The sequence below is a fragment of the Thunnus albacares genome, chromosome 4 (genome assembly GCF_914725855.1).
Source record: "Thunnus albacares chromosome 4, fThuAlb1.1, whole genome shotgun sequence".
NCBI classification, from domain to species: Eukaryota; Metazoa; Chordata; class Actinopteri; order Scombriformes; family Scombridae; genus Thunnus; species Thunnus albacares.
In genome coordinates this window covers 7,596,945-7,622,977 of record NC_058109.1, presented here as the reverse complement: position 1 = coordinate 7,622,977, position 26,033 = coordinate 7,596,945, and the positions used below count along the sequence as shown (strand labels likewise).

The following is a 26,033-nucleotide window of genomic DNA, read 5'->3' as shown; positions in this document are numbered from 1 at the left end:
TCTGTCTCTTCTACACAGAGAGGAAACATCACTGCTTGTTTTCATCGGAGCTGAGAGCTCAGCAGGATTTCATCTGTGTGGGACTTACACTTTCGCTAGTTTCCAATAAAGTGTAGATGCCACATGCAGCACTTTTCATAAACATCTATAATGCACTATTCCAGTAAAAGTACAGATGTCAGCTGCTGCAGCTCACTGTCACATCCCTGCTGAGATGCTCTTTTCCAGCAGTTTTCCTAAACTGTAAACACTCAATCAACGATGATGTCTAGAAGTTACACTACATGTGGACATCTGTGGCTCGAGTAAAAACCACAAACTGCAAGTTAAAGAAATCAACTGCCCCCAAAGCCAGGCGGTTTTTACACCGAGGTGAAATTCAGTGACATTTGAACCTTTTGTATAGATGTGATAAGAAATAAACATGCAGAAACTAAACATACAGTACCAGTAAATTAAAAGTTTCAGTCCTGTTTGAAAGCAGGTTTTTGAAAACCACATGTATAAAACTCCATATTTCATTGTATCATACATGAGCAGATAATAATTTTTGAGAGCTGTGTGAGTAGGAATTTCCCCGTGAGGTCAGAGGGGAAGTTTTTCTCCGGTCCAGCAATCTTTGCTGTCAATAAATGAAATCCATCCATTCAACACATAATTTCCCAGATCAGAATAAATGTTTAAGACAGATGAGGTCAGCGAGAGTGAACAGATGGAGCTCAAGCAGGAAAAATCATAAACACTCTCACACTTTCCTCTCCGTGTCCTCATAAGTGTCTTTTCTGACATGTCAGTAACTAAAAGGGGAAAATTGATGAGTTTTGTGGTTAGGTTGAAGTTTTACAAGTCATCTGTAAAATAATACAATTATTCAAAGTACTCAAAGCAAATCATAGTGTGTAATAAGTTCCAGTCAGCGTAAAAATTAGTTTAAGAATCTCTTGATCTCGAGAATGACATTTTCACAGGCGTCTCAGTCCTCATATGGCGGCTCGCAGCCTTAAATATCTGTCTAAAAGTTCATCATAGCGGTTCTTAACGTGCTGTGTAAGAAAGTCCCATAAACAAAATGGATAGTTTCAGGAAATAGACTATAGCATTCATAACCTGGGGACAAAGCTGCCTGAGAAGACAAGTTCTGGAGACAAAACAAACAAAGTTGTTAGTGGAGATCAAGGCTTTTTTTTTTTACTTAACCTCCCAAATGTTGTTCTGAACATTTGCTGTGGTTGGTGAAGTTGGAATTCTTCCAGTTTGATCATCTTTGCAGAAACAATTGCTGGGTTAAAAAAAATGTCATGCTCTTGCAAATGTGGGAGATAGTTGACAGTTTTATGTGATTTATATTATTAAAATCACAGGTGGAGGGACTGATGAAGGTGTTGCTGACATGCTGATGTTTTGTGTGTGTGTGTTTTTGTGTATGTGTGTGTGTGCAGCACCAGGGAGCAGAGTCAGGTCCTCAGCAGCAGTCTGGAGTCTCTGGAGAAGAGGAAGGATGTTCTGCAGGACAAACTGGGTTCGCTAGAGAACCAGCACCTACAGGACGAAAGCAGGCTGAAGAGCCAGCTGGACCAGGCCCAGGCCCGCACACACACACTGCAGAAAGAGGTACACACACACACACACACACACACACACACACACTGCATAGAGGGCTACACAATCACTTTAAGTTGTTAAGTCACTTCCTTATGGATATTGATGACCTGACAATTTATAGACATGATGTGATGTGATTTGCTCTGTGCGTATGTGTGTGTGTGTGTGTGTGTGTGTGTGTGTGTGTGTGTGTGTGTGTGTGTGTATGTGCGTGTGCATACAGTATGAAGACACACAGTCCCAGCTGTTGGACCTCCGTCAGCGCTATGAGAGAACAGAGCAGGAGAAGCTGAACATCCACCAGGAGCTGGAGCAGTGCAGGAGCAGCCTGAAGTTGCTGCAGGACAAGACCAGCTCCGTGAGTACACACACACACACGCAGACACACACACACACACACACACACGTCCTTTTTAAAAAAGACCAAAGACTATATGGACTCTTTGTGTTGTGATAGTTATTGTTTTTTATTGTGTGTTTGCTCAGCTTTAAATCCAGATGTTTTGTTTTTCTTGATGTTTTTCTCTCAGTTCGGAGGTTTTTTTTTTCTTACATTTTAATGCAGGAGAAGCACCAGACTTGTTTTGGACACTGTTGGCAGTCTTGGACTTGCTAGCTGTAGCCCACACAGCACTTTCAGTTCACAGCTTCCCTCCTCACTGCTTACTCGCTAAATCTAAAGACGAAAAAGTCTCACCAGCCACTGCTGTTTGAATCTCCCAATGACCCTTCAATCACACCTTCAATCCCGCTACACAATCTCATAACAATAATTACAAATCATAACAAAATAATCATTAACTGGACAAGTGTGATTTGTAGCTCAAAAACATCAATCAGCATAGAAACTGTACGTTAGAGAAAACAGTTGTTTTTTATTAAACTAAACTGACGGTAAAGAAAAAAAAAATCTTCTGGGCTCTTCCAGCTGAGGTGACGTCATGTGACATCATCGCCTCTCCTGCCTTTTCATCCTGAACTGATTAATAACAGCTGTTAGTTTGTCTCCGCCGCCGTTGAAAACTCCAGGAAACACGAATCAGAAAAATCAAAGGACGACAGCGAGGCAGAGCGGCCTTCACCCTCTGTTTACCCCTCTTCTTCCTCTCCTCTCTCTCTCTCATCTACCTGTCTTCAGCTCTTCCTCTTCCTCAGTTCTTCGTTGATGTGACTGTTGATATTTGTCTTGTTCCTCAGGTTTTTTTTTTTTTTGTTTCACCAGAACATTTCAGAAAAAAGAGTCCTGACCCAGAGTCGCAGGACTAGATGAACCATCTTTATTTTAACATTTAAAATAAAGGATAATAATAATCATAATAATAATAATAATAAAGGATAATTCTGGTTTATTGCCCCTTTTTGACTACCAGGAACTATGGAACCAGAGGAACTAAACTAAGAATTAAAAAGTCCCTTTTGAACGTCCCTGTTTGCGTTTCCACCTCATCATCAGAACCGTGTAGTTTAGGCAAATTGGACTGATGATTATAAAATAACGACAGTGTTTGAAATGCAGTTTTCTCACATAAGAAACAACAGACTCGTCCTGCTGGTCTTTGTTTTTACTGATGTTTGAGTTAGATGTAATGAATAAAAAGAAAAAGAGACGTGCGGATTTGGAAAATGAGACTGAAAACTCCAAAAACATCTGTCTCCAAAGTAGACAATCTGCTGAGTATATGACGGTTATTTATTTCTGCTTTAGAAACAGCCATGAAACTATCTGCAAATAAAGTTTTATTTCTCTCAATTTAATCTCTAGAACCACAGCTCCCGCTCTCGTTCACTCGTACTCTCGGCTCATTTCCACTCTCTTTATGTCCCTCTTTTTTTAAATTAGTCAGGAAGCCGACACTAAAACCTCACTTTATTTATAAGTTTAACAAACGAGAAATATCCGATCGTTATCCTAATATTAATACTAGCACTAGTGGCACCCAGTGCAATACAGGTCAGCCCTACGAACTCAGCTTAATAGTTCCTGAACTAGCAGAAAGTACGTTTTTTCTTTTACACCTGGAACTAAATTTAGTTTCTTGGTTCTTCTGGTTGAAATACAGGTTTAGTTCCCCAAAAGGTTCTTGGTCCCCCTAGAAAGTTCCTGTGTTTGAAAAGTTCTGCAAGTGAGGCAACTTTGGTCTTATAGTCAGAGATTTGTCTGTCATTTCTGTCAGTAATAATTTTCTAGCCACCAATTTAATAACAGAGATCTGGGAACACTGTGACCAAACAGACGGGTCATGAAATACAAGCAGATGAGATGAGGTTGTAAAGAGGGAACCAAGGTGAACTGTATTATTATTACCCAAACTGATGTTATAAACATCCATCATAGTTAACATTATTATTATTATTGACATTTCAGGTGTAGTCACTTTCAGTTAAAATAAATTGGTTAAACGTAATCTGGATGGATTCTTGGCTTGTTTACAATCTGTCTGATTATCTTAAGTACAACACACACCAACCATGTCGTCTAGACTGCATATTGTCAGAGAACAGTCGCCGGGATGCGTTGACTGTCACTAGTCGCACCACGTTGCAGTGATATCAGTGTTTCCAGATCTCAGTTATTACTTTGGTGAGTATAGTATGATTATTACTGATAGAAATAACAGACAAAACTATGAGACCCAAATAATCTGGAATTATCCTTTACGTGCATTATTTAGCTTCACTAGATACAAATGCCATGCATTAGCATGTTTACTGGAAACAGTTTTTAGTATTATTCATGTGAATCTGTGTCTCTCATTTAGAGAGATTTGCTGTTCTTGTTTTTTTGTTTTTATTAAAGATCAGATTCCGAACATTTCATACTGACATATTTCATTAAAATCAGTGGACTGTTTATCTGCCAACAGCTAGTAGGGTTCAATTTCAGAGCGCTTAACGAGGCGTCCTGGTGCCGAAAGTTAATGGGCTGAAATCCAACAGGAAAGAGTTGCTGCTGTGGAAAACAAGCCTGGTGATGGATGGCAGTTCTTCCTCTGTGGTGTTTTTTTATCAGTGTGGCTGTTGAATATGTAGGAATGGTGGTGTTGCTTTGTAGAAATGCCTGATTAGATATCTGACACGAACCTACCTTCCTCCAACTCCCCCGCCCCTCCTCCCCTCTCTCTCTCTCTCTCTCTCTCTCTGTCTCTGTCTCTCTCTCTCTCTGTCTCCCCTCCCTCACTCCCCCCTCGCCGTAGCTGCTCCATCCTCCATGTTGGTTTTGGTTGATTTGCCGGCTGATTTCTTCTTATCCCTCTCCTCTCCCTCCTCCCCTCCCCTCACTCCTTCCCCTCTAGCCATCCATATTGCAGCCTGTCCAAGCCATATTCATGGGCCTTGTCCTGGCTCTGCTCTACTGGTGTTTCGGCCAGTTGTGGTAGAAAGGTACACACCGACATGACATCAGTCTGTCTCTCTGTCTGTCTGTCTGTCCGTCTGTCTGTCTGTCTCTGCTGCCTCCATCTGTTCATCATCTGTGGAAGGAAAGATGACGGAGGTGAAAACTTTGTCCTGATCTGTGATGAATTCAGGGTGTCAGGTTTTAGTGGGAACCCACACCCTGGAATCAGAGCTCCATTAAGTTTTACTGGCTAAAATTCAACCCAACACAGGTTTTCCTGGAGCAGAAATGATTATTCTTGCCAAATCTAAACCATGGTCATGACCTTTGACCTCCAAAGTTCCTGTAAAAGGTGTTTGGCAGGTGTTTTTTTTTCCTGATCTACCACCATTAAGATACCAATAACACATATGATACAGTAATAATTAGGGTCAGATATGTTACAGTTACTGGACCAGTGTAAAATAAAAAGAAATGAAACAAATTTAAATTGCACATGAAAGATAAATGTGCAGTTTATTATTTTGGATTTAATTAATCATGACTGCTGCTACATGACGGTTAAACCCTGAATTCTGATCAGCAGGACGCTCTCATCACCTCCTACTCTTCCCTTTTTAAGACTGAGTATCATCATCTTCTTCTTCTTCATCGTCATCATTTTCATAATCATCATGGTGGTCTGTCTTTGTCTGGTTTGAGCAGCTCTAACTGCATGGCTGTCAGTCACACTTCTTCTGCTTCCTCTCTGCCGCGGCTAACACCGAACTCTTTAAAAGGTTGGATCCCCCACCAGCTACAGACCCTCGTTATAAGAGGATACCTCAGTCTACGCAGCGCCTGCTGATGTTTATAGTGATCAAGGGGGACAGGTTCAAACATCAGTCCTCAAGAAAAAAAGCTCTTAGAAGCTGAAAGTACAGACATCATCAGTATATATATATTTTTTTGTCAACAAATCCCATGAAAAGATGAAAACCAACAATGTGTCAGTCCGTCTCTCAGTACTCTGATTTCCCTCCCTGTCTATGGCACTCAAACCCATCGGTCCCTGCTGGAGACATGAATCTTTTCAAACTTAATACACATTTTTATGATCTAGTAAGTATTTCTGACAGCAGGAGGATGTATGTGGGATTGAATCAAAATAAATTACAGTGTTTGTGTTCATGGTAACAAAGAAATATGTCACCCAGTGTAACAACGTAGCTCATTGATGTGTTTTTAATAGTTTTTGGACAACGACGGAGCTCAATGGCACAGAGAAATGATATATATCAGGCTTTGGATACGCAACAATACCTGTTTAAGTCATTGTTGGTTTTGGTCTTTTTATGGGATTTCTTGACAAGAAGAAAAGAGAACAACACCTGACATATTCTTCAACATAATTGTAGCCCTCAGTTTAGCCTGTCAGGTAAGTGTCAAATGGTTAGTTTGAGGTATTGGATGAGAGATCGTTCAGATTGTTGAAAGTGATTCTCAGCCCGGTGGTAAGAGATCTGGCTGTGAAGTCAAAATTAAGGAGACAAAAGTTTAGAAAACTTGATGTTAATTTTGGCCAAAGCTTAGATTATTAATTATTAATACATAAGAGTTGTCATAAATTTGATTATTTTAACTGGAGAAGGGCAGAGAATAATGACATTTGCTAGTATTAAGATAAGATACTTTATACTTTATATACTTTATTCTTCTAGTTTGAATTTGACCTTTTTTTCTGAAGTATTGTGAGAATTGCATAAAATAAAATCTCTCACAAATAATGCAGGATTGTTTAAATTTGTATTAATTAATACAAAGCTGTCTAAACACCAACAAGTCTCTATAAAAATCAGGATGTGACTCATTGAATCTCTTATTTTGAATGATTCTAACTAGTATGAAGCTAAATGAGTCTTCTTAAAGAGTCAGACTTCCTTTATGGAAGTCCGTTAATATGACATCTGCTCCAGCCTGCCTCATTCATTCACTAACTGCTTCACTTCCCTCTCACTCTCAGGGTTTTGGTGCTCCTGTTTTTTTTTTTTTTTCTTTTTTCATTTTATTTAATTTCATGCCTTGTTTCTCTCCATCTCTTGCAAACAGGGTTTGTTGTTATGTTTTTTTTTTTTCCATTTCATGCATCCAGTCTGCTGCTTAATCTGATGTTTTTCCTTTTATTCTGTCTTATTTTACCTGCGTACAGGTTTGGTGGTTTGTTTACAATGACTCATCCATCTTTTGATCTTCAAGTCTTTTTCCTTTTTTTATTTTTTTTTATTTTTTTTGTTGCACTGCAGTTTTTTTTCCCTTTTTTTGTCTACATTCAGCCTCTTGAACTTTCCTTGCAGCCACTTCTTCATTTTTCTAAACATTCATCATTCTGCCCATCATGTTTGTCCTGTGTTGTGCTGGTTTGTTCGCTGCTTGTCTGTTTATTCGGGAATGTCTGACCAGTGTTTCCAGTCTGCTGGGAAGGAAAACTGGTCTGTAACTTTTCTGTTTTTTCTACTCAGGTAGCCTCCTCGGCCTCCTTTACTTTGCTGCTTTCAATAGTGTTTTTTTTTTAATTTAACCCTCTTTTTTCCTTTTTTATTTACTGCTTTCCTCTACCTCTCTTGTACAGAGTCCCTGAAGTCCCAAGAGATTATATAATTTATTTATTTATTTATTTATTTATTATTCTGTTTTTAAGTCATTATCTTGTGGGACCAAGATAATTGACTATAAACTCATACGCTTCTCTACCATGCTGCTTTCCTGTGTTTGATACACAACACAGCAAAAGTCTTATTTTCACCTCAGAATGTCATGACAACGAAACGCTCAAACACAAAAACGTTGACTGTCCTCAGCAGGAATCATCTGTTGTGTGGTTTGACAGACGACAAGATCAGCTGATAATAAAAGCACAACACATGTTGTTGACTTCATCAGATGCAGAGGTTTAAACGGATGTTTACAAAGCGCCAAGAAAACGGCCTCAAAAGTGAAGAATCACATCTCAGTTGAGCTTGATCCTGAGCACTCGTTACATATACTACTTACAGAACTCATTATGAGTTAAAACTTGCATGGTTATGAAGAGGTTAAAACCATCTGGTGTGTGTATATTTGTATTGACAACTTCTCACAGAAAATAATTTAGCAGAAGCAGTGACCCAGAGGTTACTCAGAGACACTATAAAGAGGTATTAGAAGTGTTAGGTAGCTTTTCCAAACATAACCTCGGCCCTGTCTATCGCTAGATGCTTCAAACTAGGACTGGGCGATATGACCAAAATCATCTCATTTCCCAATATAAGTCATTTATATCCTGATATAGAGCATTTTAAGTCAATGAATAAATAGTTGGTCCGCTGTCTGTCCATCCTTTGCATGGATTAAATTAAATTACTCTTCTTGGCTTTTTACTCCCTAAGCTTTTATTGCACTTACAGTAATGTAACAAGTGTAGTTTTCGTCAGCTTGAGTGCGTCACCTGCTTCACTGTCTCTCCTGTGTGTGCAGCACACACACACACACACATCAAGGGTTCAGCCCCGCCGAGAGTAGAGGAGAGTAGCGTGACCATAAATGACAGCAAAAAGCAGCAGAGACTCTCACACTGAGTTGAAATTAAACAAATGCACATACGTTTGGTAAACAACATAAATAAAGACGGTCTCTGCTGCGTTTTGCTGTCATTTATAGTCGCCGTCTCGCTGCTTCTCTGCTTTTTCTCAGCGCAGCGGCAGCGGGGCTGAATCCTCCGTGTGTTTGCAGCGCAGCAGAGGAGACAGACAGCTGTGGAAAGTTGACAACAACTAAACTCGTTATGTTACTATAAATGCAATAAAAGCCTCTGGAGTAAAAAGCCAAGAAGAGCAATTTATCAATGTAATCCGTGCAAAAGATGGACTTAAAATGATGAAAAATATTGCTGTAAAGTGATTTGTGTCACAACAAAATAAACAACAGAGCATAATATGAAACGATAGACATTTTTCTCTCATCGCATGATATATATCATCATGTCGCACAATCCTGCTTCAAACCTGTACAGATCATGCACGCAAGGATTTTCTCACACTTTACCTACACAAGTGGAAGTTCTCGTGTTAAAGCCGATAGTCTCGCTGCGTAAAGAAACCCTTAAAGTATTCTACAAAACCCCCCCAACCATCACCACCGTGTCATAATGTATCATACAGACATGCAAGTTATTCAGTACGGAAAGTTTTAAACGGTACATCGTCTCGAGTCTCATGTTTAAGATTCTGCATGAAACGACACTTCCTCCTTTGAGACACTTTGCCAAAATCACGGACAGTACTTCCAGGAAAACAAGTGCAGTCGCCAGAGACGACTGAATGATCCCCTTCAGAAAAATCATTTAACATTCAGCCTTTTCAGAAATACTCCGCCTATAAAAATAAGGAACTGCGCTTCATAATATAGTATCTCTAAAATCTAACTTAAAATTTCCCCTAAAGAAAGTCTTGTTAGACATTTTCTACTATTCTAAAATGTTATTTATCCATTTTGTCAGTTTTTATGATTGTCAGGAGTACAGCTGAAAATTATTTAGATAACTTCCCCAATTAGATAAATAATCTTCCTGCCCAAGAAAGGAAAAATATCCTCTTTGGGACTTTGGGGGCTTCATGTTTTTGGCTTCTTTTATAATATTTTTTATTTTATTTTATGCAATCCTCTGTACTTTTCTTTCCCTCTTCTGCATCTTCTTTCTTCTTCTCTTTCTTCATTCTCTCTGGTTTCAGTCTTGGTTGAGTTAAAGTATAAAAAAAAAAAAAAAAACAACAACTTGGAGACGACGCAGGAGACTAACTTGATTTTCTTCGTCTGTTTGTCTGTGTGTGTGTGTGTGTTGTCGTGTCTCTCGGACAGAGCGGCTGGAGCCCCTGGATGCCGGTCATCGCAGTGATGGTCGCCGTGACGGCAGCCGTCCTCTACCCCAACCTCTCCAAGAGCAGCTCCACTTAGGATGGACACACACACACACACACACACACATATATACACACGCACACACACACACACAGAGAGCGCTGTGAGGAGAGCATCACTGCTTTACTTGTATAAAGTCTAATTGTACATAATTGTAGAGGGAATATAAAGGTTGTGGTTTCTACAGAGGATTCAGATGTTTCTTGGTTTATTTTGTTTTTTTTTTGTGTTTTTTTTTTTTTCCTGCAGCGAGGAGTTTTGTTGTTTTTATTCTCGGCTCTCTCTCAGCTGTGGTGGGGGCTTTTTTTGGTTTTTTTTCGTCTCTCTGCTGATTTCTGGGTAACAAAATTGTTCTCCAGCAGGCCGAGCTTCCACGCAAACCTGCCCGAAGTGACGTTCGCACATGTGCCCGTAGAAAACGGAAAACGGGGATGGAAGCGAACGTGGCACTTTCCATCAGTCTCAGTCCAGTCAGGGGAACATGATCCGCTTTCATCTCTCAAAACTGAAAAGTCTCTGTTCAAAACCACAAAAGCTGCATTCGCTGGTAGCAGCATCTGCGCACATCTTTCGATAGATTTCATTGGCTGTTGGATGTCTGCTAGCAGCCAGCCTGAAGCTCCGCCAGAGATGGTTTAGACTTTCTGGATGAACCGGGCTGCAACCCTCCATCAGTCTGATTTTGAAATCCTGAAAACAGCTCAGTGGTTTCAGCTGCGTCCCAGAAATGACGCTTTGAGGTCTTCAGCTTGAGTCATTTATCTGTACGTGTCATTTTCTTTATTTGATAGGATTATTATTGGATTGTTGCTGCTGATATTTGGAGTTTTCATGCCAAAAAGATTGTCCTTTTTTTTTTTTCTTGTGAGTGTAGAATAAAAAAGATTTAAAATAACAACAGCCTAATATAATAATAATAAACATGTTGAATTTTATCCAAATGTGTTTGTTAGTGTCAGTTCAGGTGTTGAATGCAAATTTGTTTGGTTATATGCACCACTAAAGCTCAATAAAGCAAAATAAAAACTGCTTTTGGGTCTTTTTACCTCATCTTGAAGCTGTGTTGTTTAGAGGGGCTCCCTGTCATAATCTAGTCGTAAAACCTTTAATATTTCAGTCAATATAATGCTCACATGGTGCATATCCTTAAACAAAATTGTATTCAGTCAAATGATCGTATACTGACATACAGCGAACCTGCGGCAGGTTGTGGTTAGAGCCGTCACTTAAATCTGTATTGATCTGTTTAAATTGAGCAGGTTAAATACAGTGAGACTAATAAAAAGACATAATCAGCTCCATATATCACTAAACAGGATTATGCTTTAGTACTTCATGATAATCTGCTTTATAACGAATGTACATCCAGGATTTATCAGCACAAAACGAGCACAAACGTGACAAAGAACGTGTTTGTGTTTCCGTCGACCTGATCTGGATTTTCAGTCTGCTGGAAAGTGTTCACGTTAAGGAGGTTTCAGGAAGTCCGGCTCTGCTCTGTTCTGGTTTTAGTCGGCCATGTTGGATGTCTAACATGGTGTTTCTCTACATTTTGATTTTTTCCTTTTAAGAGGGGGGGGGGGGGGCGGGGTTGAAACTTGAAGCCAAATTATTAAAATAAAAATCAGATTTATTTTCTGTGGGGGTTTTTTTTTTTTTTTTTTTTTTAATTTTTATTTTGAGGGCACAGAAAAGGGGGTCAAAGTGCCTCTGATGTAACTAACTAACACCACAGTTTGTGTATGTGTGCGGTCAGACACGCACACAACCACACACACACACTGTCTCTGATAAACACACACACACATATACACACACACACACACACACTTGGTTTATTCGACTGTCAGAGGTCTGTCAGTGTCATACTAGCTTTCTCCAGCGCTTTCAACTGCTACTCTTGGCCTTCTTCAGTGAATGGAGTCAGTTTGAATTAAGATTATTATTGTGGCTTCATCCCAACAATTCACATCAGCTGGAAGAAGATTTTTTTTTACCCACATGAGCAGCTCTGAGGATGATGACAGTCGATCCTGCGCTGTGATCCAGACTGAAAAGTCTCAACTACTGGATGCGTTCAGGGTTCAGACGTTAAGGATGAATCCGTGTAGCGCCGTTAACAGGTCAAAAATATCCACTTGAGTTCATGACAGAGTAGCTCAAAATCTAACAACCCATGTTTCCATCAGCATGTTCCCATGTTCGTGTTAGCTTTAGATAGCTCAGGACCATGGATGTATTATACGAACTGGATACTGGACTCAAAGATGGCGCCTATTCAGTCAAATGAAAACTGCTCGCCTGGCGCATGAGCCAAAAAAAAAAAAAGTTTCTAGTTTCCAGGTTTGCTTCCGTGCTGTGCGGCCCGCTGAAAATGCACAGTGCTGTTTCTAAAAATCACTTTTCTAGGCTTGAGGAAAGTTTTACAGACATAAAACTTTGATGGATTAAAAATTTATAATACAGAGTCATATTTTACCTTATTTGCAGTTTGAGGTGTCCTGTCAACAGTTGTATAGACTCTCTTTTATAATGGTGGTCTACGGGGAAAAAAAATGCCTTTTTGGGCCGCAGGGGATTTTTTAGCCGCAATACCGCAAGTGGCCACTGGGAAAAAAATGTGAAGCAAGGCTGAGCAGCAGCTCCGTATCCGGCTCTCTTAATACATTCATGGTCAGGATCCTTGATAATCTTAAATTCTGCTACACAAAATTATATTAATTTTCAGACTTTTCTCTAATATTTGCTTTTTTTTCATGTGAAATACTGTACAGTTCCACTATTTGCGCCTTTAAGATTATTAAAATGAAGTCGGAGATGATAAAATCACCCATAAATTGAATAGACACTCATCCTGTCAGGAAGGGTCTCATGCAGATGTTTTATATTAAAGGGTCACAAGCAAAACCAGTTTGGAAGCACTGTGCTGAACATCAGCGTGGGTTAGCGGCACCTGGAGGTCGATGCTAGCGTAGCGTCGTTAACATGACGTTCAGCACAAAGAGCCAAAGTTCATCTTAGACTCGAGAGCCAAATCTGTCAGTGTTTGTCTTTAAAGAGTAACTTCACTGGCCTCTCTCGTCTGGCCTCGTCTGACGTTTGCTCTGTCGCACCTTTAACCACACCCAGCGGTGATGTCACGGTGTCCTGGAGTACACATGTACATCACTGCAGCAAACTGAGAAGTTACATTAATAGAGAAAAACAAGATTTCCATCAGGATTAAGTTAATCTTTTACTCTTGTCATCACTCCAACATGGCGGCTGTGAGATCCAACTCTGAACTTGACACTTCAGACCTCTGCTGAGGTGTTTTTAAGCAGACATTAAATTATTTCAAGGGGTGTGTGTGTGTGTGTGTGTGTGTGTGTGTGTGTGCGTGTGTTGGCGAACAGGGGAGTGTGTGTTGATTCACACTCTGGACTCTTGAGCAACGTTTGTCATCGTTTGTGTACTCTGTCTTGTCTCCGTGTTAAAAGAAAAAAAAAAAAAAGACAACGAACAAATATTCCTGATGTTTAAAGAGAAACACTACAGTACAGAGAGAGAATTGTAAAATAAAATGTTATTGAATGATGTGCTACTAGACTTATTTTGTTAAAATCGTTTAGAGATATGAGAGGGAGCTATGTAGAGGATATGATGATGATGTATTGAATATGCAGAGCGATGTTTGGATTAAAGTTGTAGCAAGCTGACCCACCAAACCTGCTTCCAGTGTCTTCATTCACTGACATCTTCACACACACACACACATCTGTAATAAATAATAAATGGTTACACATCAAGGCTCTGCTTAGAGCTGAAACAACTCAGCGATTAGAAAAATAATCAGCAACTGTTTTGATAATTAATTTTCTAGCAAACATTCATTGTTTCCAGCTTCTTACATGTGAAGATTTGCTGCTTTTCTTCGTCACATGATTGTAAACTGAATATCTTTCGGTTGTTGGTCAGACAAAAGCAGTTTGAAGACATCACCTTTGTTTGTAGGAAATTATAACAGGCATTGTCTGACATTTTATAGACTGAAATATTAAATCGATAATGAAAACAATCCTGGCTCTGGTTTCAATTATGGTTCAACTGATTCAAATTCACATGACGTCATCAGGCTAAAATTATCCTGTTAATCTGATTCAGATAACTTTGTTATTCAAAGGCAGTCGAAGGTTTGATTTGTTGTTGAAATAAAGGCAACAAGCAGAGAGTCGACATCATGATTGAACGCTGCGGCGTTAAGCTACATACAGCACATTTAATTTATTGATGTGGAGAAGGAATTTGTTTTGATGCAGCAAAATAAATAAGTGAGAACAGACAACAGAAAGGTCTCAAGATTAGAATCAAAATGTGTAATAGAAACAATTAGAAAGGAGCAGAAGTATATAGATGATTTGTTAGAATCCTGGTACACAAAGTAATTTACAATATAGTTAACAGAAAGAGTAATGAAGTGTGTAATTGTGTGCAGAGTTACAGTGTGGATAAAATGTACAGAGGGGAGATATTTTAAGGGTGCAAAAATATGTGAATATAGTGTGTACACACACACACACACACACACACACTACAGACGTGAATGTACAGTGATTTGCTGAAGCTGATCAGATAATTAACATTCATTGACAGTCATGTTTGTTCCCACCTGGTGAATATAAATATTCAATATTCACTCATCTCCTGTAACCGCCAGATGTTCCTCTGTGTCGTCTCTAACGCTGCCTGTCAGCAGTTTGGTGCTGAGCTGGTAGTTTTCACCGGGAGCCTGTTTGATGAAAACAGCTGCCTGCTGCTGCTGGAAACACTGAACCGAAATAGTAAAATGTGCCTCAAAACCAAAACTATGAGCTAAAATTACACTGTCAATAAAAAAATAATAAAAAAAAATGTCAAACTTATTGAGTAATGGAGTTTTATATGAACATATCAGGCAATAAAATACAGTGAGGACATACAGTATGTGTGATTTAACACAAACACAAAGCCATAAAGGGAACCAAAGACTACCCCATTAAACACAGGCCTAGTGTGTGTGTGTGTGTGTGTGTTCAGGTATTCCTCATGTTGTGGGGACTCGTCTCCCTTATAGGGACAAAAAGGAAGTCCCTTTAATTTAAATCATTAATTTTAGGGTGAAGACTTGGTGAAGTTAAGTTAAGGTTAGTTGAAGGTTATGTGAAGGTTAAGATAAGTCTCCAGGGAATTGATGTAAGTCAATGTAATGTCCTCTGAAGTGATGAAAACACGACTGTGTGTGTGTGTGTGTGTGTGTGTGATATTAGCTGATGTCTTCACACGACAAACACGCATCAATCATCCAGCTGGGGCATGATGTCATCTTTACGAGGCCGTTGCAACATGCAGAAGGAATTAATAGTTGGCACACAGTCCAGTGTGTCTGTGTCTCTTTTTTTTTTTATAAAGAGTCAAATGTTGAATTAGAAAACTGGAAAGAAGAAAGAAAATACTTGAGAAAGTGTGACTGATAGTGACTGATATTTTATTGATTTTGTCTTTTATGAGGGAAAAACACTCAGAAATACACACATTCAAAGGAACAAAAGAAGTAAATGAAAAGAAAAAGTTTTTTTTTTATTCTCGCTGTTGGAAAAGTTTATTAAAAAGATGATTTTTTTTAAAACATGAAAACATGAGACATTTGTTATAGTTTAGGTGGAAAACTGTTGTTTGTTTCACTGAAAGCATGAACTCACATCTGTTGCTACTAAAAAGATAATTAATGAAGGCTGACTAATTAAGAACATCACAAGTATTTATGGAATAGAAAGACGGATTTATTGTTCTTGTTTAATCGTCACATTTACATTTAAGACTTTACATGAAGATTACATCAAGTCTCAGATAGAAGACACGACTACTGAACAAACGTTTTAAATCATTTAAGACACTTATATTTGTATGAAACGTCTTGTGTCAAAGCAACCACATTATCTGCAGGGAAAAAAAGAAATAGATAAAATATAAAGAATAAAAAAGATAGAAAATACTTTCTGTAAATAAAGATTACAAGATACTAAGTCAATATTATGATTATGACTTTTAAAGTAAAAAAAAGTCCAATTTTGATGAGATAGACCTTAAGAATCACATTTTTCATTTAGATTTAAAAAATGATGAGATCCGATTAACATATTTAAAAGACAACATTTCAAAATTACAAGATTAATATCTTAAAATTGTAAGAAATTATTTTCTTGTAGAATTAAAAGTTCTCTTAATTATAAGATCTCATATAAAACCAGTATCTCATAATTACAAGAAAACCATCTAGAAGTTATAAGATCCATAATTCACAAAAGTCTCATAAGGAAACAAATTTATCTCAGAATTATAATATCAGTATTTCATAATTACCAGATTGTATTTAAGTTAAAAATATCAAAAGTAATCATTTTGATGTAGTATCTCATAAATTTCTTTAAAAGTCAACGTTTTTCATTTGTATCTCATCATTTTGTCTTAAATAGTTTCGATTTACTTCATAATTTTAACTTTTTAAGTCATTTTGACATTATGACTCAAAAGTCATAATTTGTATTTTACTACTATCACTGTCATTAATACTACAGAGTTGAATTTGATTTACTTTTTCATAAGTATGTCTTAGAAATTTAACATTTTGAGTCAGTATCTTAAAACCTCAGTTTTTACTTTTCCATTATGTTTTTTTTAATGATTCCTCACATTTCTTCTTTCTTCCTGTTGGTAATGTGCTTCCACATGTATCTCTGGTGTTTGGTAACAGAGACTTTTAACCTGCTTCACAAATCTTTCCTTGACGCAGACAAAGATGGCAGCTGGTTAACATGAGATATTACTTTCGGTTGCCATCAAAGAGAAGTCTTGTTCCTCATGAAACAGGTTAGAAATCTACTTACAGTAATTGAACGCCACAGGCAACAAATTTACACAGTCTGAATAAAAAGAGCTTTATGTCTGAGTGGGCTTATCAAATGTAAAAAAAAAACAGGTATGTTAGAGGCACAAAGTGGAGAAAACACAGAAATCAGAGCTGAAATATTGTTTTAAAGGAGAAATATTGTGAAGATTTTCCAGCAGAGCGGTGAGGAAGTGATACAGACGGATTCCAACCAGCTGCAGGTGACGCTGACACATCACTTATTATTTGTCTGTGATTCATGTAAACCAGTTTAGGAAACAACAAGAGGACATTGATGTGTAAAATGTACAAATCAGTCCTCAGATGTCTGATTGTCACAAACACAACCTCAGACACCACCGAGTCTCACTCTTTGAAGTCTTATTTGGTGGTTTGATGGTTATGTATACCGTGTGTGTGTGTGTGTGTGTGTGTGTGTGTGTGTGTGTGTGTGTGTGTGTGTGTGTGTGTGTGTGTGTGTGTGTTGAGACTTGTCATGGAGGGTTTGGTTGCCTGAGCAACAGATTAAGGAGTGCAAACAAACACCAACTCTTCCGGAGCAGCTCAGTTCATTCACAGATATAATATGAAAACGTGAAGCGGATCAGATCAAACTTTATTGAACTGTGACAGTCTAAAAGTTTTTGTTGTGTAAATAACCAAACTGATCAATCGATGAGCCTGACAGTCACAGAGCTGCTGATTCACACTGAGTTTATGTCTGGTTTCTGATGAATCGATCCAGGCGACAAGAGACATCACTCTGACCTTGTTTCCACAAACCAAAGTCCCTCACAACTATACTTATTATATCACATTACACTGATTTAACAGAGGCGTTTGTCCTCACAATAGTACATTTAACTTCCATATTAACAAGAGCCAGGTGTCATCTAAAATTTTAAGTGTAAATGCTTTTAGGTTTTCTTTTTAAATTAAAATCCTCCTCCACCCAAAAATGTGTTTTTCTTCTTGTTCCTTCACTGTGCAGAATGATATATGTGTTTGTTTTCACTTGCAGCTACTAAAGGAGGAAAGTTTCTCTGAGCTCATCTCATATCTGAGGCGTGTACCTATGAGTAAGACTTGTGACATCATAATTAATTTGGTCGTCCAGTATGCAATTTACACAAGTGTGATGTGGAAACCTGAAGCTTTCAGTGCACAAACACTGATAATGGACTTTACAGTGAAGCTGGAGACATCTTGTCTCCAGCTGTCAAACTTCTGACATGAAATACAGACAAATTAAAGGAAAAACCGGTCCAGGTCTGAATGCTTGACCCCTACAGTAAAGGGATCTGGTGGCTCTGTTATGCTTTGGGGGGAATTTTGCTTTATCCTATGATGAAACATTTCTATCCCGATGGGAGTGGTCTCTTCTAGGATAACTATGCTCCCATCCATAGGGCACAAGGGGTCACTGAATGGTTTGATGAGCATGAAAATGAGGTGAATCATATGCTATGGCCTTCACAGTCACCAGATCTCAACCCAGTTGAACATCTGTGTGAGATTTTAGACTGACATGTTAGACAGCGCTCTCCACCACCATCATCAAAACACCAAACCAGTGGCCCAACACCTTACTAAGACACTTTATGTAGGTTTTTCCTTTAATTTATCACCTGTCTGTCTATTTGCATATTTATAGATTCGGGATTTTTAATGAGCGAGAAGGAGTAGATGCCATTTTTTTTTTTAGAATTTTAAAGTGGTAACTTACTTTTTTTGTAGAAAAAACATATCAGATACACATTATTGTTTCAAGCAGAATATTTTTTATATGTCTTCACACATGTCGGGAGGGGATCTTTAATTTTTTTTAAAAAAGGTCACAAAAAAAGCATTTTCATCGATGGGGGGCGATAATACGCCACTGACGTCTCAGTTGAACAGTTAGAAGCTGAACAGTCCGAGTTTATGGGGCAGCACCTGAACGCAGCGGCAGCAACAGTCAGTCTCGGTGAGGATCAGAAAGTCTGCAGATCAACTTCAGCCTGCTCAGAGGAAACACCGCTTCACTCCCTGTCACACTCACACCAAAGTCCGAACAAGAAGCGTTTAGACTACCGAACAAGAAGAGCCGTTAGAGTAAAAAAACAAAAGAAAAGATGCCGGCCACAGAGAAGGACCTGGCTGAGGACGCTCCGTGGAAGAAGATCCAGCAGAACACCTTCACCCGCTGGACCAACGAGCACCTGAAATGCGTCAACAAGCGGATCGGAGACCTGCAGCTGGACTTGGGCGACGGCCTGAGACTCATCGCCCTGCTGGAGGTCCTCAGCCACAAGAAGATGTACAGAAAGTACCACCCGAGGCCCAACTTCAGGCAGATGAAGCTGGAGAACGTGTCGGTGGCTCTGGAGTTCCTGGACAAGGAGAACATAAGGCTCGTCTCCATCGGTGAGTAACGGAGCTCCATTCATTCGTCTGGAAGTTTCCCCCGAGGCTCAAAAACCCACAACCGGTGGCCCCTAATTAGTTTAACTCTTAATTAAGAGTCTAACCATGGCATGAGTGCTTGTGTTGCTAATATTAGTTGTCCCAGCAGAGTTTTTTCCACACTTTTCCCAGTTTATAGCCTTAAAACACACGGTTCTCTGTCTTGTAGAGGACGGACTCCCTTTATAAATCTACCATTTAAAAGTCTAATCGCTTTTCCACGTGTATAGATATATCTTATATTAATGTAAATGGTATCTTATGCATCAGCCGGCCTCACTCTTTAATTCGGCATTTATGTAATACGCAAAACCACAAATATTTTATACAAAACCTCAGGTTTTAGAGATGTTTCCTCTCCGTCGGTGAGTAACGACGCTCCATTCATTTGTCTGGAAGTTTCTCCGAGGATCAAAAACCCTCAACCGGTGGCCCCTAATTAGTTTAACTGTTAATTGAGAGTCTAACCAGGACATGAGTGCTGGTGTTGCTAATATTAGTTGTCCCAGCAGATGTTTTTTTTCCCCTCCACACTTTTCCCAGTTTAAAGCCACAAACACACGGTTCTCTGCCCTAGAAAGGACGGACTGCCTTCAAAAACCTAACATTTTAAAGTCTAACTGCTTTTCCACATGTATAGATATATCATATATTATTATCATCATACATTTTCTGAATCAGCTGCACCCACTCTTTAATTCGGCATTTATGTAACACACAAAAGCAATAAGTATTTCTTACAAAACATCAGGTTTTAGAAGTGGTTCACGCCGTCTACCTGGCTGCATTTAGCTGTAGGTGAGAGACGGTGTTTGTAATCTGGAGGAAAAAACACTAAAAACAAGATTTAATGGGAGTTGGCGCTACTGTTACGGTAAAGTAAAGAGAGGTTTATGAATATTTAGTCAAGTTTGACTCGTGTTTTATAAAGAAAGCTTCATGCAGTTTTGCTGGAGACCAAAGTTCAGTCGGTCTCATTTATATGGAAGTTTCCCGCCGGAGGTTTTAGGTTTTTTTCTCACTTTAATGTGAAACAAAATGAGTTAATGAAAGTACCTCATGTAATTAATGAACTAACGGTTCTTAAAATCTACGGTTTAACGAGAAAGTCCTGTTTGCTCCAGTACATGCAGCTCACATGTGTGTACCAAACTGTGTTTAAAAATCTTCTACTTTAACGTGCATTTGCTTATCGGCGACACTATAATCAATACATTTTTATTTTTAGAATATTTATAGAATTGACAGGACCTCATTTTCAAATCGGCATACACACAACCCACAATTATGCCAATGCTCTGTTGAAAAACTCACATTTTCTAAGTAAACCATGCTGCTTCAGCCTCTCTCTCCTCGGATTAATATTTATTTAAAGGAGACTTTGAGTACTGGAACCAAAACACCTCAAACATTTCCATTCTAGTGTTGGTTTCTGAGAGGACCAGTCACATCCGGGTCTGAGAATGGACTCCCACAGTAATTACTGTTGAACTGTATCATGTTGTCCAGAGCAGCATTAAAGTGACAGATTTCTCAATGGAGTTTGGCATGTTGTGGGTGTGGAGTCTCCACATGGCAACAGCAGAGTGTGTTTTAATGAGCTGGCTCCCACAGAAAGAGGACACACCTGTGTTAATGAGCCTGGCTTCACGTAGAGAGGTGAAGGCTCCTCAGTTTGGGTACCGGATGAAAATATTTCCACTCCCAACTCCCAACTCCCCCCCCCCCCCCCCCATAGAAAACCTCACAAAGCCATGCAGAGCCAACTGTTGTTAATGTGGTTTGTCAGCTCTGTGAGAATAAACATGTTCAGCCTCCGTCTGCTGTTCAGTTATTCTGCTTTTTAAAACTACTTTTCTTTAACAAGCTGCTTGTTATTATGTCCAAAAAATTAATGAACACACATCTGATTACAATCATGTTTTCAAAATTTTGTATTTGATTGTTTGATTTTTGACCTCTTAAATTGTTTAAAGCTGGTAAAGAATAAATAGGAAAATAAATCTGCACCAATTTGTTTATCAATGAATCGAATCAGTTTTGTTCAGATTGTTTCAGTTTTCTATGATTGGAAACTTATCGTTTGGTTTTTTTTTAACGCTGGTTGGATTAAACAAGTGTTTTAAGTTCGGCTTTTAAACTGTTTTCTGACATTCTGCAGATCAAACATTTAATTGGTTGATTCAGAAAATGATCTGCGTATTAAGTGTCATTGAAAATCATTGATTGGAGCTGAGGCTGAACGATTTTTTGCGGTTATTTTTACCTGCGATATGATTTGCGATATTAGAGGAAATGTTAACTTTGACATCATTATTCTCATTTTAATTGAAAAACATATTAAAATGATTATGATGTGAGTTTTGTGGGGATCTTAAGTCTGTAGATGATGATGATGATGATGATGATGATGTGGAGGACAGGACGTCTCTGCAGCACAACAATATTTAATTTAAAACAGTATCATGACGCATATTTCTCCTTTTAACAAATACTTTGCCTCCTGTGACTTGGAAATTGCAGGAGGCCGTTTTGGGATTTTGATAAAAATTCCGATAACTGTTCAGCCTTGATTGCAGCGTTTCCAACTTCTCCTTTTTCCATAAATTGGGGAGAAAACTTGAGGCAAAGTATGTAGATTCTTTTTTTCTGTTGTGGTGTGTTTTGTTTTCTCTGTTCAAACATCACTGTGTGTGTTTGTCGTCCGGCTGCTGGGAGAGATGTAAGAATCTGATCTGGTCTCTTATCTCTTTGTGTTCACTGTTATGTCTTTTATTGTTATGAAAGTGAAAATGTTGACTTCACTCAAGGTCTCTGATTAACAAGATGTTTTATTGACCTTCATCCTGATGAAGTGAAAGTCAAGATAAACTGGATTTCAAACTCGAGCTGCGACGATTTTTGATGATCGATGAACCGTTTCGAGTATTTCTCTGATTCCAACTTCTTCAGTCTTCTATGACAGTAAACTGAATATATTTTGGTTTTTGGACTGTCAAATGGTGGGGAATGGTGATTGACATTTGCACCGTTTTCACTGCCATTTTCATTTTTTTACGATTGGTCACATGCATGCTTCAGTGCTGAGTCCACATCTTCAAAACTCTTCACACAGTCAACTTTACCAACACACTGAAGCTCATTTTACACACAGAAGCAGATCCTGCCAGCAGACACCAACGCACAAAGGTGAGCTGAGCTGCACGAGGACTGAAGGCAGACTGCAGCTATCTGTGCTGCTGCAGCTCTGCCCTCCGTCAGTGATTCTCACACACACACACACACACACACATGCATAGACACACAATGTGGTTTTTGTAAGACGCATCTCAGGCTTTTATTAGTGACATCATCTCATGTCTGTGGTCAGACCTGTGGGTGAGTCCAGGTGTGTTTGTGGAGTGATGAATACTCCACAGCTCAGGGTTCTTGTTTCCTGGCTCGCTCTGGATGTGGTTTTAGTCTTTTCATGGGATTTTCATGCACTGTGATACTTACTCGTATATTCAAAGTAGTTAAATTCAGTCTGACTGAAACAAAAGTATTCACCATGAGTCTAAATAAGTCACTTTCCACATCTGAACTGAGCTCATGAGTCGCAGTGTTGAGAGACTCTCAGACCAGCGCTCGCTTGAACCCGGACCAACTGTTTTTTTGAGGTGCACCAGGACTGCTTTTCTGGATTGGACAGCAGATTTCATACTGGATCAGATGAACAGAACTCTCTGGATAAACTCTGGTTCAGGAAAAAACCAACCGACCCGAGTATCAAACCGTCCCGACGCGCTGAGGCTGGTGATGGGAATGAGCTGAGCTTGTTCAGTGATGTAAAACTGGGGAGGTTTGATTTTCCACAGTAGAAAGGAAATGACTGGGTGGGTGGGACACACACACACACACACACACACACACACACACACACAGTGTGGCAACACTGGTCCTGTTTCCATTTTCTGAGCTCCAGACAGATCAGAGGTAAACCAGACAGTCAGATCAGAAAATGCTGATTTATGTTTTGTTTTTAAAGATAATGATGATAAAATATGTATTTAGGGTTTTAGTTAAGAAGACTTGTTGTAGTTATTAGTAGTATTTGGGCTTTTATGAGTACATACGGTTCAAACATGGTGAGCCGTAGACTTTCAGAGTTACACCACTGGACGCTTTATTTTTGCACATATACTCCATATTCGCACACTTATTATATATTCTCCTTTCAGAGAGATGTTCAGATGGAGTTTAGTTAGTTTAGCTTAGCTTAGCATCAAGACTAGAAGCAGAAGAACACCTGCCAATACCTTTTTAAAGCTCACTGATTGACATGCTTTATCTTGTTTGTTTAATCCATACAAAGACTGGAATGTAAAACATAAGTTTGCGGTTTTATGGGGAATTACGTGCCAGAACTACTTGATGTTTAACTGCCCCGTACTTAGTTTATCTTTTTGAATTCATGCTAGAAACCGCAGATCTATTCTCACGGTGTTTTCAGTCCAGTTGAATCAGACTCTGGTTCCTCTCGGTGCGATTTATCGGACAGGTCTAAACACAGTGATCAACCGTACCCAGACCCTTTTGAGGATGCGGTCTCAGTCCGATCCCAAACAAACTCCGGTGCGCGGTTCCTTTGCAGCGGGAATGTGATCCGACCTCAGTCCGATCCAACTATTCGGCTCCTGTAACCAGGTGTACTTTGCATGCTGGGATGCGAATGAGTGAAATCACAGTCGTCAGCACAAGCTGGAGAATGAATCGAGGTCTGACCTGGACTAGAGTGAACTCCTCATGTGGCCTGTAGTGATGCGTTTTAGTTCGCTTGGATTTTTTTTCTCTGTGTGAAAAGAAACCGAACCAAAGTTCACAAACTGGTCCAGTGACTGGGACCAGAGCAGATAAACTAAAAGGTTTAAAAACGGCCTTAAACAGTTGGGCTGCTCTGCTTTTTCACACCATTTTCAGGTGGTCTCTCTCCGGTCGTTGAGTTCGATTGACAGCTTTCACGCCGGCCAGAACGAACCGAACGAAGCAAGCAAACGCAGCAGAGTCTGATTGAACTGAACCAAACATAAAGTCGCTTTTACCCATCTGACAATTCTGTTTCCTGCTGCGTAACGATCATCACAGCCTCATGTGTCTGCTAGTGTGCATCTTCCACATGAAATCCATCCTTAATAAAGCTGACGTTTACTAGATTTGTCTGCAGCAGTAATGTATTATATGTAATATCCAGACAAAACTTCAGCGCAGCAGCAGCTCAACCGACTACACGTCAGAGCAGCTCAGTGTTTACTGTGGAACATAAGAACAGGACTCTATTGAGTACATTTTATTGAACTCTGTAAATACTTTTGCACTTTCTGAAAGGAAAAAAAAAAAAAGAGGGTCCATATACTGTAACCACAGTGAGTCAGACTTTGTGAATCTGGAGTTTTGGACACACTGGAAAGGAACCAGTACGGTCACACAGGTAACAATAGTTTGTCAGATATCTCACCTCCGTGACGGCAAGAGTGCACCAGAGAGAGGGAGAGGGAGCGTGGGAAGGAGATGTTGTCAGACAAAGTGATGTAACTCAACGTCTCCTCTCAAAGTGTGTGTGTGTGTGTGTGTGTGTGTGTGTGTGTGTTAATGGTTAACTGTGGTGCAGGGCCCCTCTGGGAGGCCCCTGGCTTTTGTCTGTAACACACACTGAGGCAGGCAGAAGAATATTTTCAGCATGTGTGTCTTATTAGAGATGATACACATTTCACACCAAAGCATTCGATTATGTGTTTTAATTATTTGATCGGGGCGGCGACTAACCATCATTCTCTCGATTTAATTGTTTAAAATGTCAGAAAATGGTGAAAGATGTTCATCGTTGTTTCCCAAAACCCCAGGATGACGTCCTCAAATGTCTTGTTGTCTTGACAAACAGTCAACAACCCAAATATATTCAGTTTACTGTCATAGAAAACTAGAGAAACCAGCAAATATTCACATTTGAGAAGCAGGAACCAGAGAAAAAGACGATGAATCGATTATCAGAATAGTTGGCAATAAATTTTCTGTTGATAAACTAATCGATTAATTGACTAATCGTTGCAGCCTTGAGACATTTTTATGATATCAGATGATCTTCTTTTATTGACGTCTGTATATTTTCAGTTCCCAGTTTGTCTCTTTAGCTGTTGCTGCTGCAGTGTGTTTGTTCCTCGGTGCTCTGCTGCTTTCAGTGTCTCCTTGGAGATTTGAATAAGAGGAAGCTGCAGGTTGTCGTGTGTGTGTGTGTGTGTGTGTGTGTGTGTGTGTGTGTGTGTGTGTCCACCCTGCTTCATTACCACCAGCTGTGGTTTATTCCTGGTGTTACTGACCTTTTGACCTGATCTGTCAACTTCTGCTGTTTCTGTCTTAAAACTGTGATTCATTTATGTTCCAGGAGTTTTACCAAAATCACCGGAACGGTCCTTTAATACATCGCAGAAGTTTTGCCTTTTGAGTGAAAACTCTGGGTTGTGTCTCACATTTAAAAAAAAAAAAGAAATAAACTTTATAGTTACTCAAATGTAAATTGAATAAAAACCCGTAGAAGCTAAAGTGAAATGATCTGTGAATGAACTTTACTGTGACAGTTTATGAGTGTGTGTGTGTGTGTGTGTGTGTGTGTTTGTGTTGCATAGCAGCAGTTTAGCTTGAAGCAACAATAACAACTGAGACTTTATCAGTCTGAGATTGCAGAACCTTGTGTGTGTGTGTGTGTGTGTGTGTGTGTGTGTGTATGAAAAGGGTGTTGGCTAACCTGCTTGTGCAGACAGGTGTGTTGCATCATGACTT

At 39.3% G+C, this 26,033-nt stretch overlaps 2 protein-coding genes across 11 annotated transcripts in view; both read left to right on the top strand.

Annotated features, from left to right (window-relative positions):
• The window catches only part of slmapa (sarcolemma associated protein a), a 67,705-nt gene extending 54,127 nt beyond the window's left edge, over window positions 1-13,578 (top strand). For 6 of the 9 annotated variants that reach the window (XM_044348961.1, XM_044348963.1, XM_044348960.1 and 3 more), the window contains 3 exons: window positions 1,440-1,611; window positions 1,826-1,960; window positions 9,812-13,578. In XM_044348961.1, coding sequence (XP_044204896.1) covers window positions 1,440-1,611; window positions 1,826-1,960; window positions 9,812-9,907 — 403 coding nt within the window. In that variant the 3' untranslated portion in view covers window positions 9,908-13,578. Of the gene's footprint in view, window positions 1-1,439; window positions 1,612-1,825; window positions 1,961-4,895; window positions 4,984-9,811 lie in introns of all 9 variants that reach the window. The other 3 variants (XM_044348962.1, XM_044348966.1, XM_044348969.1) reach the window with 1 other exon arrangement.
• Window positions 13,579-18,640: 5,062 nt separating this feature from the next.
• The window catches only part of LOC122980693 (filamin-B), a 75,421-nt gene continuing 68,028 nt past the window's right edge, over window positions 18,641-26,033 (top strand). For both annotated transcript variants that reach the window (XM_044348959.1, XM_044348958.1), the window contains exon 1: window positions 18,641-19,181. In XM_044348959.1, coding sequence (XP_044204894.1) covers window positions 18,890-19,181 — 292 coding nt within the window. In that variant the 5' untranslated portion in view covers window positions 18,641-18,889. The remainder of the gene's footprint in view (window positions 19,182-26,033) is intronic.